A 17,428-nucleotide genomic window follows, 5' to 3' on the forward strand; every position below is an offset into this window, starting at 1 on the left:
TAAATATTTTAAAGAATAATAATAATAATAATCAGGTCTGGGGTATGTTTTAGAATTACTTTTATATGTTTTAAAAATTATTCTATTATAATTATTGGTTTGAATTTAATTTTTTTTAAATATTATTTTATTATAATTATTATTTTAATTTTATTTTTTTAAATAATAATAATAATTAGGTCTGAGTATGTTTTAGAATTATTTGTATATGTTTTAAAAATTTTTTTTTGTTATTTTAAGAGTTCATTTTTTTTATAATAATTATTATTTTAAATTTAAACATCTTTAAAGAATAATAATAATAATTGGGCTTGAACTATGTCATATAAAGTTATTTTTTATGTTATAAAACTGTTTTTGTTTTACTAAGTGTTTATTTTTTTGGACATAAGGAAACCTATTAATAGCCAAAGACCCAAAGACATCTAGCAGGAGTGAAAGCATACCCTCTTACAAACCCCCAGTAATTCATTCTAGGCAACATGGTTTGACAACTAAGTTATGACATGTGTTCCCACTCTTAATATATATATATATATATATATATATATATATATGTAAAAGTATTAAAAAAAGTGTGTAATCGTATGATAGTGGTGAATGACGTTTTTACCATCACACCTAATTTATTAAAATATTGTCTTATCAAAATCAACTCACGACTTCTTTTTCTCATAGAATTCTCTAAAATTTACTCCCCAAACCATTAAATCTCTTTTTTCTAAACATATTCTTACATATCATTATAATGATTTATGTTTTAAATTCAAATACCAATTTCTTAATTTTTTAAAATTAAAGTAAAATGTGAGTTGTAAAAACTTTTATTTTATGTTAAAGGATTTTAGTTCTAGTTTGGTGAACAATTTGTTTCCCCCACTATTTATCTGTGTTCAAATCTCTAGAGACATGTTATAATCACCTTGTTAATGGCATTTATGAAAATTTGTGTATGGGTGTAATAGTGGTTATCCATTCTCCATGAAAACAAGGATAATAGGATAAATATTTAGTATTATTATTATTGATTATTTTAAATTTAAATATTTTAAAGAATAATAATAATAACTAGGTCTAGAGTATGTTTTAGAATGGCTTTTACATGTTTTTAAAATTATTCTATTATAATTATTATTTTGAATTTAATTATTTTTTTAAATAATAATAATTAGGTCTAGTATGTTTTAGAATTATTTTTATATGTTCTAAAATTACTTTTGTTATCTTAAGAGTTCATTTTTTATGATAATTATTATTTTAAATTTAAACATCTTTAAAGAATAGTAATAATAATTGGGCTTGAACTATGTCATAAGGTTATTTTTGTATGTCATAAAATTGTTTTTGTTTGGCCAAGCGTTTATCTTTTTTGGACATAAGGAAACCTATTAATAGCCAAAGACCCAAAGGCATCTAGTGATGCAGGAGCATCTAGCTCCGAGGAGACAGAAGAAGGTTGACTGTCTTATGCAGGGAACTAGGTTATCGGAAGTTGTCATTTGTTTTAAATTTTCTTTACTAGTTGTTTGTTTTTCCCAGAAGGTCATTTAGAGACCATGGTAAATTGAAACTGTATCTTGCTTTTAAGTTTGGAAATTAGTTAACTGTAGATTAGTTTTTAATATAAGAAATTGTTGTTTAGTTAGGATGAATTCTGGTAAACAGTTTAACCGCAAGTGGGAGCAGTTACGCTACCCAGATGTAAAACAGAGGGAAGAGGACAATGAAAACTCTCTCTCCAGAAATAAGAAAACAGACATATACTTTTTCCTCAAGTAACGAAAGCAAAGTTGTATTGTTTACAAAAACAAAAACCACTGTCACATAACCATACTGTTACTATTTTCTGTAATATCTTTTTACTGAAAGAGGGCTATAACAGACATAGCTAAAACTGGCAAACTGTGAATTATTTGATTAATGTCATTTGTTGAAGAAATCATTACAGTTCTTATACAGCAAGCTCACGGACGAGACACATAATATTGAGCACATACTGGAAATTAGCAGACAGCAAGGAGAAGGCTACGGGGAGCCATCACACGCAGAGAAGAGCAAACTAACGACCGCCGACATCACAGTAAAGCAGGTACAAGCAAACAACCTTAACTGTTTTTTCCATTAGATGTATAAATGCCGGATGCACAGTATATCAACAGGTTATCGAATGAAACCCTTATGCATAAAAGAAACGCACCATAAGAACGCTCAGAAAGTACTGTTCCTTAACCATTGAAGTTATTGTAAGACGGAATCACAGTAACAAGACGGACCAGGTCATTACAGATAAAAAAACGAGAGTTCCTATATATATATATATAACGGTCCTCAGGAAAAAGGACACAAATAATAACGTTCGTTACAGACCCAGAAAACCCCACAGAGGGCTGGCACATTCAGCAAACGAAGGCCGAGATTATTAAATATAACAACTACAGATTAATTACAACACTAGCTACAGAGCCGAGCTCGTTCAAAGCACAAACCCTCAGACTATTTACAAAACGAACAAGCAGACCCGAGTTGGGCAAGATCCTACCCGGTTACACCAAAGTTGGACGGGGTTTAGGGTTCCATCCAAAACGCAGAGGGAGCACGAGCCACGGCGGCCAACCGCCCAAGCTAACCTGCAAAAACAAATCGACATGAGTCAGTGCTGAGACAAGGGCAACGATAAGGGGAAACTATAAAAGAACAGACAACCACATTTAAACTTTGTTTTTTATTATTACCTGGGTTTGAAGTGCGGCATTGCAAACGAACAATATAATACCCTGAAGAGCAGAGGAGCGGATCTGTTAGGAACAGAAAGACGTGGATAAACAGGGTTTAACATAGAACCCTAACTTACCTTGAAACCCGGATTAAGGCGGAGCGACTCGCTGGAGCTCGAACCAAGAGAACCTGCCATGATAACCGAGGTGAGTTGACAGAGCGAAGACAAACTTAGTTGCAGCAGGAAAATAACCAGAGGAACAGCAAGTTAAACGATTTACAGAGAGGAGTAAAACAGCTGGATACTCTCACCATACCAACGAATAGAGGAGCAGAACAGGCGGAGGCAACAGAAGAATCCGCGCCGGAGCGAGGAGCAGCGGCGCCAAGAAAGCTCGCAGAGCAGAACCGAGAAATTGCATAGTGAAAATGACAAGTAAGTGGACTAGGGTTAGTGACAAAAGGCGGGAGGAGGTCAAGGCCTGAACCGGCAGGTGGCGTTGGTAACTTGTACCACAGGTAAACCAAAAATCGAAATATCCCGAAGCTGTACGAGCCCAATTTAATTCGCTTACCTTCGTACGGTGGAATCAAAATTGACAAGTGGTAGAAGGGCTGGGCCAACGAAAGGTAGGGCTGGGCCATCAAAAGTGGTATCAGAGCAGGTTGACAAATAGGAAGAATGGAGGGTGGTAGAGGAAGAGGAAGAGGAAGAGCGATCCAGAGAATAGCAGAAGAGGGACTCCGTGAGGAGATCCACGTTTTACGAGAAAGATTGGCAGTGGTAGAAGCTGGGGGAAGAAGGAACCCAGCAGATGAAAGCGATGAGGATGTGGCAGAACCAGAAGATGAGGTTGAAGGGGTGACACCGGAACTCCGGTTATTAAAATCAGTTTTGCTGTCTAGTCATAAGCCGAAGCATGAGCTATCCACTTATGACGGAAGTCTGTCTGCAGACGTGTTATTGGATTGGATAAGTGAAGTAAACAAATATTTTGAGTTTGAGGAAACCAGTGAGGACAAACAGGTGAAGTTCGCCGCCACAAAGCTGAAAGGACATGCGTCCTTGTGGTGGGACAGCGTGCAGGCGGAAAGAAAGAGGCAACACAAACAGCCTATAAAGAAGTGGGCCCGAATGGAGGCCAAACTGAAGGAAAAATTCCTACCAAAAGATTATCAGATTATGTTGTACAGACAGGTACAGAATTTGAAACAAAGAGGAATGACTGTTAAGGAGTTTACAGAGGAGTTCTATAAGTTGAATTTGCGGGCAGGGTATGTGGAAGATACCCCAGAAAAAACAGCCAGATTTGTGAATGGTTTGAGGGGGGAAATACTGGATGAAATCGGTATCCTTTCACCTCGAACATTGGATGAAGCCTACCAGTTTGCACTGAAGGCAGAGGAGAAAATTAACCGGAAGCAAAACGCCAGGAGAGGAGGTGGAACTGGCAGGGGAAAAGGTAAAGTTTTTGGTAGAGGTAGAAGTGCAGGTTCCAATGAAGAGGGCAGCAGCTCTAAGTCTGCTGGCACAGCAGAGAGGGACAATAGCACTAGAGGAGGACGACCAGCTCAGCAAGGGCGAGGAAGTGGTCGGGGCAGGGGAACTGTCCAGTGCTATCGTTGCCATAAGTTGGGACACAAGTCTTATGACTGTCCTGAGGGTGAACCTGTAGGTGGAAGAGGAGCTTATGTTGCTCATTCAGAGGATGCTGAAGCAGCACCTCAAGAAGTGGAGAATGCCCCAGAGACAGGCGAGGCTTTGGTATTGAATAAGGTGCTGTTAAAACCAGCAAAAGAAATTGCAGAACCTGATCAGCGAAAAGCTCTGTTTCGGACTGTTTGCAAGTCACAGGGCAAGTGCTGCAAGCTGATCATCGATAGTGGAAGTACCGACAACTTGGTAGCGGTAGAGATGGTGGAAAAACTTGGTCTGAAAAAGCTGAAACATCCCACTCCGTATAAGGTGTCATGGCTGCAGAAGGGACACCAACTGTTGGTGGATGAACAGTGTGAGGTGGAGTTTCAGATAGGCAAGTACAAGGACAAAATCATCTGCGATGTTATGCCGATGGATGTCTGTCATATTTTGCTAGGACGACCCTGGCAGTTTGACAGGAGCGCAGTCCATGATGGCAAAACCAATTGTTACAGGTTTGTCAAAGATGGGATCAAGCACACGCTTGTACCCATCAAAGAGGAAAATACAGCAGAAGCTAGTGGAGTGAAAGCACTGCTGATGGGCGGAAAAGAATTTATAAAACAGATGGAGGACAGTGAAGTAAATTTTGCTGTCATACGAAGACCAAAAGCGGTGATATTACATACACAGATTGCAGATTTGCCCGAGGAAATCCAGAAGCTTTTGCAGGAATTTGGGGACATTGTGGTGGATGACCTTCCGGATGAACTTCCACCCAGGAGAGGTATTAGTCACTGCATTGACTTTATACCAGGGGCAAGTCTGCCAAACAAAGCAGCTTATCGAATGAGTCCTAAGGACCATGAGGAAATCAGGAAGCAGGTCCAGGAGTTACTAGACAAAGGGTTGATTCGAGAGAGCATGAGCCCTTGTGCAGTACCGACCGTGCTGGCTCCAAAGAAGGGAGGCGAATGGCGAATGTGCACAGATTCCAGAGCCATAAACAAAATTACGGTTAGGTACAGATTTCCCTTACCAAGAATGGACGATATGATGGATTGTCTGAGCGGGGCAGCTTATTTCTCGAAAATTGACTTAAAAAGTGGATATCACCAGATTCGAATTCGAGAAGGAGATGAGTGGAAGACAGCTTTCAAGACGAACGAAGGCTTATATGAGTGGCTGGTGATGCCATTTGGGTTGAGCAATGCTCCCAGTACGTTCATGCGTCGAAGGAGTTTATTGGAAAATCTGTGATAGTTTACTTGGACGACATCTTGATTTTTAGTAAAACTAAAGAAGAACATTTCAGGCATGTACGAAATGTGTTGAGGAAGTTGCAGCAGAATAAACTGCTGATCAATCTGAAAAAGTGTACTTTTTTTCAGCGGGAGTTAATATATCTGGGCTTTGTAATTGCAGAAAATGAGCTGAAAATGGACCCAGAAAAGGTGGCAGCTATAGTTAGCTGGCCTTCACCGGGAAGTTTATTTGAAGTCCGCAGTTTTCATGGATTAGCGAGCTTCTACAGGAAATTCATCAGGAATTTCAGCGAGATTTGCGCACCTATGCTGGATACGATCAAGAAGACAAATCAGCCATTTCACTGGACTGAGGCAGCGGAAAGAGGTTTCTAGACTTTGAAGAGGAAGATTACTGAAAGGCCAATATTGAGGCTGCCTGACTTTAACAAACCTTTTCAGGTTCGTTGTGATGCCAGTAATACAGCCATTGGGGCAGTATTAAGTCAGGAGGATAGACCAGTTGCATATTTCAGTGAAAAGCTGAACGAGAGTAGACATAAATACTCAACCTATGACAAGGAATTCTATGCAATTGTTCAGGTGTTAAAACATTGGAGGCACTATCTGTTGGGTAATGAGTTTGTTCTGTTTACAGATAACTCTGCGTTACAGTACATTATGCAGCAACATAAATTGAACCACAAGCACGCAGCATGGGTGGAATATTTACAAAATTTTACGTTTGTACTGAAACATATCAGTGGGCAAGCAAACAAGGTGGCAGATGCGCTGAGTAGAAGGATACTACTCTTGCAGGAAGGTACGATGCAGGTTCTAGGCTTTGATCACCTGAAAGAGTTGTATCAAACGGATGCTGATTTTAAAGAAGCCTATGAGGCTTGTCAAAACCCTCTGTTAAGGAACAACAGTCTATGGTTGGATTATAATTTACAGGAGGGATTGCTGTTTAAAGGCGGGCAGCTATGTATTCCCCACTGCTCTATGCGGGAAAACATAATTCAGGAGAAACATAGCGGGGGTTTGGCTGGACACTTCGGTGTAGATAAGACGGTAGCACAGGTACGACATTTTTATTTCTGGCCGAAATTACAGCGGGATGTACAAAGGTACGTGAGTAGGTGCAAGATTTGCCAACTGGCAAAGGGCCACAGTCAGAATACAGGTTTGTATTTGCCATTGCCCATTCCGAACCGACCATGGGACTCCGTCAGTTTAGATTTTGTTTTGGGTTTACCTAAAACACAGCGGGGTTTCGATTCAGTGATGGTTGTGGTAGATCGATTTTCAAAAATGGCACACTTTGTACCTTGCAGGAAGACCAGCGATGCTACTTATGTAGCACATCTGTTTTTCAATGAGATTGTTCGACTACATGGACTTCCAAGGTCCATCATCTCCGACAGGGATGTGAAATTCACCGGTCATTTTTGGCGAACCCTGTGGAAAAAGTTGAACACTCAGCTACAGTTCAGTTCCGCTTATCACCCGCAGACCGACGGCCAAACGGAGGTTGTGAACCGGAGTTTGGGGAACTTACTTCGGAGCTTAACAGGTGAGAACTCCCGGACATGGGACCGTGTACTAGCTCAGGCGGAATTCGCATACAACGACTCACCTAACCGCAGCACTGGTTACAGTCCGTTCCAGATTTTGTACGGCATGCATCCGCGAGGCGTGCATGAGTTACGAGATTTGGGAAAGCTTGAGAAACGAAGTGCGGATGGTGAAGATTTCGCTCAAGCAATGAGTAATCTTCATGAGCAGGTTAAGCTGAAATTACAGGACAACAGTCACAAATATAAGCAACGGGCAGACACCAAGCGCCGGGAAGTTCAGTTCAACGTTGGGGACGAAGTCCTTGCGTATTTACGTAAGGAGCGTTTTCCAAAACGGGGATACAACAAACTAAAGTTCAAGAAGATTGGTCCCTGTAAAATCCTTCGGAAATTTTCTGCGAACGCCTACGAGTTACAGTTGCCGCCCGGGATTGGTATTTCTCCCATATTTAATGTGGCAGATCTGTTTCCCTATGTCGCAGATTCGGGAGACAATGCAGCAGCAGAGCCACCGCGGGACACCGGTTGTGAGGAACATTCGTGGATAAGACAGATGCCGATGGCACCACCTCTTGAGATCGAAGGAATTCTGGACACACAGGTAGCTAAGCGCACGCGCAGGAAGGAATATCTGCGGTACTTGGTCAAGTGGAAGAACCGTCTGATAGAGGACAGTTCGTGGCTGAATGCGACGCAGATACAGAAGGCAGGCTATTCTGTCGACGACCTCATGGAACGGAGCCATGACTTCTTGCCACCCCGGGAGCCTGATGCAGGAGCATCCAGCTCCGAGGAGACAGAAGAAGGTTGACTGTCTTATGGAGGGAACCAGGTTATCGGAAGTTGTCATTTGTTTTAAATTTTCTTTACTAGTTGTTTGTTTTTCCCAGAAGGTCATTTAGAGACCATGGTAAATTGAAACTGTATCTTGCTTTTAAGTTTGGAAATTAGTTAACTGTAGATTAGTTTTTAATATAAGAAACTGTTGTTTAGTTAGGATGAATTCTGGTAAACAGTTTAACCGCAAGTGGGAGCAGTTACGCTACCCAGATGTAAAACAGAGGGAAGAGGACAATGAAAACTCTCTCTCCGGAAATAAGAAAACAGACAGATACTTTTTCCTCAAGTAACGAAAGCAAAGTTGTATTGTTTACAAAAACAAAAACCACTGTCACATAACCATACTGTTACTATTTTCTGTAATATCTTTTTACTGAAAGAGGGCTATAACAGACATAGCTAAAACTGGAAAACTGTGAATTATTTGATTAATGTCATTTGTTGAAGAAATCATTACAGTTCTTATACAACAAGCTCACGGACGAGACACATAATATTGAGCACATACTGGAAATTAGCAGACAATAAGGAGAAGGCTACGGGGAGCCATCACACGTAGAGAAGAGCAAACTAACGACCGCCGACATCACAGTAAAGCAGGTACAAGCAAACAACCTTAACTGTTTTTTTCATTAGATGTATAAATGCCGGATGCACAGTATATCAACAGGTTATCGAATGAAACCCTTATGCATAAAAGAAACGCACCATAAGAACACTCAGAAAGTACTGTTCCCTAACCATTGAAGTTATTGTAAGACGGAATCACAGTAACAAGATGGACCAGGTCATTACAGATAAAAAAACGAGAGTTCCCATATATATATATATATATATATATATATATATATATAACGGTCCTCAGGAAAAAGGACACAAATAAAACGTTCATTTACAGATCCAGAAAACCCCACAGAGGGCTTGCACATTCAGCAAACGAAGGCCGAGATTATTAAATATAGCAACTACAGATTAATTACAACACTAGCTACAGAGCCGAGCTCGTTCAAAGCACAAACCCTCAGACTATTTACAAAACGAACAAGCAGACCCGAGTTGGGCAAGATCCTACCCGGTTACACCAAAGTTGGACGGGGTTTAGGGTTCCATCCAAAACGCACAGGGAGCACGAGCCACAGCGGCCAACCGCCCAAGCTAACCTGCGAAAACAAATTGGCATGAGTCAGTGCTGAGACAAGGGCAACGATAAGGGGAAACTGTAAAAGAACAGACAACCACATTTAAACTTTGTTTTTTATTATTACCTGGGTTTGAAGTGTGGCATTGCAAGCGAGCAATATAATACCCTGAAGAGCAGAGGAGCGGATCTGTTAGGAACAGAAAGACGTGGATAAACAGGGTTTAACATAGAACCCTAACTTACCTTGAAACCCGGATTAAGGCGGAGCGACTCGCTGGAGCTCGAACCAAGAGAACCTGCCATGATAACCGAGGTGAGATGACAGAGCGAAAACAAACTTAGTTGCAGCAGGAAAATAACCAGAGGAACAGCAAGTTAATCGATTTACAGAGAGGAGTAATAACAGCTGGATATTCTCACCATACCAACGAATAGAGGAGCAGAACAGACGGAGGCAACAGAAGAATCCGCGGCGGAGCGAGGAGCAGAGGCGCCAAGAAAACTCGCAGAGCAGAACCGAGAAATTGCATAGTGAAAATGACAAGTAAGTGGACTAGGGTTAGTGACAAAAGGCGGGAGGAGGTCAAGGCCTGAACCGGCAGGTGGCGTTGGTAACTTGTACCACAGGTAAACCAAAAATCGAAATATCCCGAAGCTGTACGAGCCCAATTTAATTCGCTTACCTTCGTACGGTGGAATCATAAAATGACAAGTGGTAGAAGGGCTGGGCCAACAAAAGGTAGGGCTGGGCCATCATCTAGCAGTAGTGAAAGCATACCCCCTTACAAACCCCCAGTAGGTCATTCCAGGCAACATGGTTTGACAACTAAGTTATGACATGTGTTCCCACTCTTAATATATATATATGTAAAAGTATTAAAAAAAGTGTGTAATCTTATGATAGTGGTGAATGAGGTTTTTACCAACACACCTAATTTATTAAAATATTTTCTTATCAAAATCAACTCACGACTTCATTTTCTCATATAATTCTCTAAATTTTACTCCCCAAACCATTAAATCTCTTTTTTCTAAACATATTCTTACATATCATTATAATGATTAGGTTTTAAATTCAAATACCAATTTCTTAATTTTTTAAAATTAAAGTAAAATGTGAGTTGTAAAAACTTTTGTTTTATGTTAAAGGATTTTAGTTCTAGTTTGGTGAACAATTTGTTTCCCCCACTATTTATCTGTGTTCAAATCTCTAGAGACATGTTATAATCACCTTGTTAATGGCATTTATGAAAATTTGTGTATGGGTGTAATAATGGTTATCCATTCTCCACGTATTCTCATTTGTTATTTTACATTCATTTATTAATTAAGAAAGTATTATAAATTGGTTGTAGTCTAATTTAATTTAATTGACAATTTGTAATTAGGACAATCATTCCTAATTGTGATTGAGAAATGTTAGTCAATTTATCATTGTTATTCAAGGAAACCACAACATACATTAAATACGGGTTGATTTATCACCATTATTTAAGGAACATGGAATGACCCACTACTAGTCCATAAAGATACAATTTTCCACTCCTACCACATGTTTATGAGCCTCCATTGTTAATATGTTTCCTTATGCTCAAACTAAAACTTTTAGCCAATCATTTTAAACTCAATAACACTATTTTTATTTATAAATCTAAAATATGTATTACTATAATGGAACCATATAAATCAAATAGCTAGTAAATATGCATAATCTTCCATCCATAATAAATATTAAAACACAACAAACATTATTCAACATTTACTATACCAATGATTAGCTTACTGCAAGCTATTATCAAAGTATAAAAATTTATGGATGGTCATACATAGACATGGATTATTAAGCAGCCACATTACAATCCCAAGTGAATACAGATAGTAGATTAGATATTCAAGCGAATTGAAATAATAAATTAGAAGTTAATTTATATGCATTAAATCTTAACCATGCATCAGGATTTTAAATTTCAAATGCCACCTCCTAAATTTCAAATTGAAAAATTAAATGTAAAACTTCCGATTAGGTGTGACTGACCTCATTTTCATATTGAGCCTGATGAGTTCAACCTCTCCCGCAAAGACAACATGGGCATGGAGTAACTAGCGGCGGATGTACGAGAAATCCATACGATGGCTCTACATACCTTTGGCATCTGGTGATACTTAACCTTTTAGCGACCGGAGAGACGAGATCGAAGAATCGAAACACACTGTACCTGCTACAACTCCTATTGAATTTTGAATTGATATATAATGTTCTCTGCTTTTGTATGGTCGCACGTCATTAATTAGTTTATTCATTTTCATTTACATTCAAAGTCTCAAACAAATATGTTGAATTGAGTGTGTAATTTGTTTGGGGTGCATAGCATGTACCAATCAACAGTGGTATGGGCAACAAAGAGTGTGCAACAGATAGAATCCTTCCACTAAGGTGATTACCATATTCTTTTATTTACATTCAAAGTCTTAAACAAATATCTTCAATTGAGTGTGTAATTTGTTTGGGGTGCATAGTATGTACCAATCAACAGTGGCAAGGGCAACAAAGAGTGTGCAACAGATAGAATCCTTCCACTAAGGAGATTACCATATTCAAGAGTTATATAAAATTTTTAGCCAAAGGCAAAGGCTGTTGTTGGTTGTTGCATAGAATTGTAGAGGAATGCAATCTCAGTAATAAGAATCTTGTCATAAGTTTTCTATCTATTTCAATAATGTTTCCAATATTATGGAGAGATCTCAATATTACTAAAAATTATATTTAAAATATGTGTAATAAAATGCATTTCACATTAGAAATTTATGGTTTCAAATTTTCAATATAATATGACTAAGAGGAAAAAGTATTTTCAATGTATTTTTCCAGGATGAAATGTGCCAATTAGTACAAAACTGATGCCAATGTCGTTGCTAATGGTAAGCCTTAAAAAAAAGGAAAATTTGATTGTTTTGAGACAATCATATTATATCGAAAATTGTTTCTCTATGAAAATTTGAGGTTTTGGAGTATAGTGGGACATTTGCTTTAAATATAAGGGTAGGGATATGTTTAACTGGTATACATTGAATTTTAATTAATATAGATTTATCTTAAATACGAATTTAACATGAGCCGAGAGGCATCCAATTTCTTCACCTATAAAATTTTTTATAAATGGATATTATTTAAATGTTTTATATAGTTAATTTATTTTTACTTTTAGCTTCTTTTATTGGTCGATATGAGCAAAATTTCAATTTTGATAATTGTCCTAGTATATACTCGACTATAAAATAAGCCTCTGAACTCAATCACCTTGATTCAGTTTTATTTTAATGATATTTTATTACATATACAATTTTAATTTTGTTTATTTAATTTAATTTTAATTATCTTCATTTAGTTTTATTTTATTTATAACAATTTATTTTAGGTTAACCATTCATTATAATAATTTTATTTATTTATGAAAATATAATTAAGTGATTAACAAAATTCTATTAGTTTATTATTATGTTTGAAGTTTAATAAATATATATATCAAATTTATTTAATAAATTGTATTATATTTAAATTTTAATTATTTTATTGAAATTTTAAAAAGACGGTACAAATTTATATTAATATTTAGTTAATAAAATTGTGTTTTTATTTTTTGAAATAGTTTAATATGAAATTATTATTATTATTTATTGCAATAACAATTATAATATTAGTTTATATTTTGAGATTAAAATATTTATAATATATTTGGATAAATATATATTTATAATATATTTGAATAAATATATATTTATATATATTTGTAATGATAAATACATTTAAAAAAATAGCAAAATTATATATATATATATATATATATATATATATATATATATATATATATATAAACAAATACGTTATGTTAATACATCATTTTACTTTAAAATATATGATTAGAAATTTGAACTATTAATTCAAAGTTTAGATTTATGCTATATTTAGATTTTTTTTTTTTCCCTCACAAATTTTGGGAAAAAATCAACTTCTCTCTCAACTTACAAGACTTCAACCTAGTTGAAGAGGATGAGAATGATTTCCCCCAACTAACTAACCTAAACTCAATTGACTTATGTCATAGTTAGATATATGAAGTCTTTATAAATTAAATTTTTGAAAGATGTAAATTTGCTTTATATGATGCTGATGACAATTAACGTTTATTAAAACTAAATTTGATTTGTTAGACAAGAAAGGAAAAAAAACTAATTGAATTGCTTATAATTTCTTTTTTTTAATCTTTGAAAAGCTTTATTAGATCACGAAAGTTATGATGAGTTAAAATGTTAGAAATGTGGTTATTGTAGTAAATATTTTAAAATTTCGATTTAATGTGGGTGCACGTATGAAGTGTTTTTCATCTTCAAGTCCTCTAGTATCACTAAAATGAAATTTTTTTATCTACAACATTTTGGAAAATGTTGAATACTTCATTGTAAGCATACCCCCTTCCACCACCTAGCCCATCCTAAGGGTAAAATGAGGCATTACTATCATTGACCTAACATCCATAGTCTTGTCATGGTAATGGGGTCTCAAAATTTCATCATTTTTCAAATTCCTAAAAACTTGAAATAAGCATTACCATTGTGTCTATCTCATCGAGAGTTTTTTGGCGATATAAAGTTTTCTTCAATCTGACTTTTGAATCGAAATATATGACCATTTACAGATCCAACCAATAACCTCTTACCTGGCTTTGCCACATGACACCCATGTGGCATCACTTCTCATCATTCAACAGGACGCCAATTATTTTCCGTCATCTACAAGAGTCGTTTTCCCATCTTGAGACATAAAAATCTCACCCTTTCCATTTTATTATCAAGGGGAAATTCCTGAGATTGTATTTTAAATCAAATTACACTTGAAAGATTGTATTTTAAACCAACAACATACAAGACATTTTGATTTCTAATCTTTCTAATATCAAGAGTAATTGTGCCCTTTCCTATTATCCTTGCTCATGCATTATTTCCAAAAGTGACACTACCTCCTTTGTTTTCCTTTAGAGAGAGAAATTGTCTCTTATCGCCTCTCATATGATTCAAACACCGACTATCAATATGCCATTGACTTCCATTATTGTGATAAAATAGAACAGGTCCCATTCTTCATGTTTTTCTTGCTTCCTTTTGCATACTTTTGTGAATTCTTCTAGCTTGTTTTGTTGAGGAACTCTTATTGTTCTACTTCTATAGTCACATTCCTTGTGCCCATAGTTACTCCACTTGTAGCATTCAACATGATTTAATAGGGGAGAAAATGAATTGTAATTTCTAACAACACTCATTGAAACTCCTAGGTTTGTTGTTTACATAACCATTCCATGGAGTACTGCATGACTTTCTGTATCTATCTCTCATATAATTATTTCACACATAAGCTCTACAATTCATTACTTTATGATCAAAATTATTACAAGCCAATCAATTGCCCAAGAAGGGATTTTGATAAATGGATATGAAGACCTTCTTTTGAACCCATTTTGATTGCCTTTGTGAGAAAACTCAAGTATTTGTTGGTCTTTAACTCCATTTCTAATGCTACTTGTATTTCTCATATAACTTTGAAAAACCATGTATCTACTAGCCCTCACCTCCTTTTTGATGTTGCTTATATTGTTGATAGAGCCTTTGGAAAGGTCATGCCTCGGTTGTTCCTCACTTTCTTTCTTAGTACGTTTGAGAACATTATCATAACTTATAGGTTGTTATTTGCATTCCTTTGTTGATGTCTTTGTTCTCTATTCTCCGTTGAAAGTCCCGTGATTTTATTTATGCATAAGACCTTTTTCAATGAAAGGTTATCTTTGGCAGTTAAGAATGCCATCTAAGATTTTAGATTTTTTTTCAAAATTCAAGATATGATTCAAATGAAATTTTTCCTTTTCTAGTTCTTTCCTCAAAGAAGTGACATTTGCTTCTATTTTCTCACAATTTCCTTCCTTTTATTTCAACTGACTGATCAATACTTCTATTTTTTTTCCTCTTCTAGCTATATATTTAAGAGGATGATGGTTGCTTCATCAAAGCCATGGTTTTTTTTCTTCATATTTCTATAGTAGTTCCTTCTTCTTTTTAATATTTCCTTTGAGTCTATCTATTTCTTCTAATGAACCGACAAGTTCTACTTTAAGGTTTACTTTCCCATTAATGCTTCCTTCCTATAAATATATTTTCTCTTTTGTGTTGTCTTTATTTTCTTGATCATCATTCTAAGCACCCATAGTTATATACGAATTATCCTTTATCATCATCAAATGCATATTCATCTCTCTTTTGATGAGATACTATCTTCTTTGGAATAAATACTTTTCCTCTTGAGACATCTTCCCTTTTTATGTTTATAAGATTTGCTTTTATTTTTATGTTTTTTTTCATCATCACTATCCTCCAATTTTACATGGGGACAGTTAGTAACAATATGACCTATTCACCACAATTAAAGCATTTGAATGGTAGATTACATTTGTATTTGATAGATCCTCTTTTCATATTTCTCACAAATTAAGCTTCTTCTTCATCTAATCCATAAATGGAATAGTCAAGAGCATTGCATTGTCCTTTTGTCTTATTTTATGTTTTGAAAACCAATTCCTTTAACACTGACTTTTGTTTTTCTATTCTCATTTGATATGTAGTGAGGATTCCACATAGTTCATCCATATTCATATTTTCTAAATATTTCATTTCTTTAAAGGCTAAGACATTTTCATTAAAACTCAAGGGGAGAGATCTCAACATGTACTACACAATTGTTGCTTCCTTAATATTTTCACCAAATCCTTTGATAGTACTAACAATCACATCCACATGAAGGAAGAAGGCTGCAATGTTTTCTTCATCATCCAATTGCAAAATCTCAAATTGTATGCTATGAGTTTGAAGCTTTGTCCTCTTTACCTTTTCATCTCCTTCATATCTATTTTGAATCTTGTGCCAAATGTATTTTGCAGAATCACACTACATTATCTTGACAAAATATGATATTGATAGGCCACTCAAGATGACATTGCTTGATTTTGCATTATTAAAAAAATCTTTTTATCATCTTGATTAGATGGAAGAGTTGCTACAACTTTATAACTATCAACTACATATAGGAAAGTGTCAAGACCAAGAGACATTACTCATCCTTACCTTCCAACAAGCATAATTTGTTCCATCAAATAGTGGAGCTCTATTTGAGAATATCCATGCCCCCTCTAAGATCCTTCATCTTGTGGTTAGGATACTTCCAAAGGAACTTGATTTGATAACAATTATTGGATTCACACTTATACTAAGAGGGTATGGGGATGAACCTTTATAAGATAATTATTACTTATGTAGACATTCAATAACATAATAATATAATATCATAAATAGTTCACGAAACAAAAGAAATGTGTGAAAACCCTTTTAGGAGAAAAATCGCAATATTTTTTATATAATAGTTCTTTGTAGGCACCATCCTACTATTACAACAATCTGAGGTGCCAATTTATGGGAGACGCCAATCCCACTCTTCGCAAATTTCTAGGCACCAACCTGCAAGAGACTCCAATCCCCTCAGCTTCAAGAATTCATAGACACCAACCTACATGAGACACTAATCCCCTATGGTATATGATATGCAATTTATTTTACAATGGTTCACTATGCTCATCTAAATTCTAATCTATTATTTATCTCTGTGTTTTCACTTTTACTTTGCACCAAGTGCTTCCTTCAACCCACTTATCCAAAGATATGCTTTATTAGTGTAACACTTTTGTAATTTTGGCGCTTCCTTTAGCTCACTTTGCAAACTTTGAGTTTACAAAGCCAATTATTTATGTTAACCATAAAAAGTTATGGCCACTAGTTCACAATGTATAGGACCCAAATGCATACTTACAATCTCTACATACAACCTTACTCTATGCTCAAGTGATTACTACTGTTTGAAATACTGACACTTCATTTAATCAAAATATTTCAAGAATTATCAATCATACACCCTAGCAACATATCATATGCCCCTATAATGTGTCCAAGCATTTTTATATTAGTATATCAGAGAAAATCCTAAATTTCGTTGGCACTAGAAACATTTGCAAATCCAATATTTTTGTATATTTTAGAAGGATTTGTTTTGTCAATGTCGAAAAAATATTTGTCAATTGGACTTGTTAACTGACAAATATCAGTATGTTAGGAAACCAAGAAGTCCAAAATGGTTGAACAACCAAAAACTCTAATATGGAGGGCTCCTAGTGTGATG

At 35.9% G+C, this 17,428-nt stretch overlaps 3 protein-coding genes across 3 annotated transcripts in view; 1 reads left to right on the forward strand and 2 right to left on the reverse strand.

The window, feature by feature from the left end:
* Positions 1–2,390: 2,390 nt before the first annotated feature.
* Positions 2,391–3,360, reverse strand: LOC149146566 (uncharacterized). The gene is made up of 4 exons (XM_089452805.1): positions 3,028–3,360; positions 2,852–2,904; positions 2,733–2,774; positions 2,391–2,627 (listed from the first exon to the last, which is right to left on the reverse strand). The coding sequence occupies exons 1-4, from the start codon at positions 3,358–3,360 to the stop codon at positions 2,498–2,500; spliced, it is 558 nt and encodes a 185-aa protein (XP_089308931.1). The 3' UTR covers positions 2,391–2,497.
* A 37-nt stretch (positions 3,361–3,397) lies between these two features.
* Positions 3,398–8,308, forward strand: LOC149146567 (uncharacterized). Its single transcript, XM_089452806.1, has 5 exons — positions 3,398–4,869; positions 5,020–5,371; positions 6,061–7,029; positions 7,114–7,884; positions 8,195–8,308. Exons 1-5 carry the CDS (start codon positions 3,398–3,400, stop codon positions 8,306–8,308), a joined length of 3,678 nt encoding a protein of 1,225 aa, XP_089308932.1.
* Positions 8,309–8,917: 609 nt separating this feature from the next.
* LOC149146568 (uncharacterized) overlaps positions 8,918–17,428 on the reverse strand; it is a 33,696-nt gene continuing 25,185 nt past the window's right edge. Inside the window, exons 2-5 of the mRNA XM_089452807.1 lie at positions 9,580–9,774; positions 9,403–9,455; positions 9,284–9,325; positions 8,918–9,173 (exon numbers count right to left, since the gene is read on the reverse strand). Coding sequence (XP_089308933.1) covers positions 9,095–9,173; positions 9,284–9,325; positions 9,403–9,455; positions 9,580–9,774 — 369 coding nt within the window. The 3' untranslated portion in view covers positions 8,918–9,094. The remainder of the gene's footprint in view (positions 9,174–9,283; positions 9,326–9,402; positions 9,456–9,579; positions 9,775–17,428) is intronic.

Source organism: Pinus tabuliformis, chromosome X (genome assembly GCF_031772625.1).
Source record: "Pinus tabuliformis cultivar Carrire ecotype Pingquan chromosome X, CPIR1, whole genome shotgun sequence".
Lineage (NCBI taxonomy): Eukaryota > Viridiplantae > Streptophyta > Pinopsida > Pinales > Pinaceae > Pinus > Pinus tabuliformis.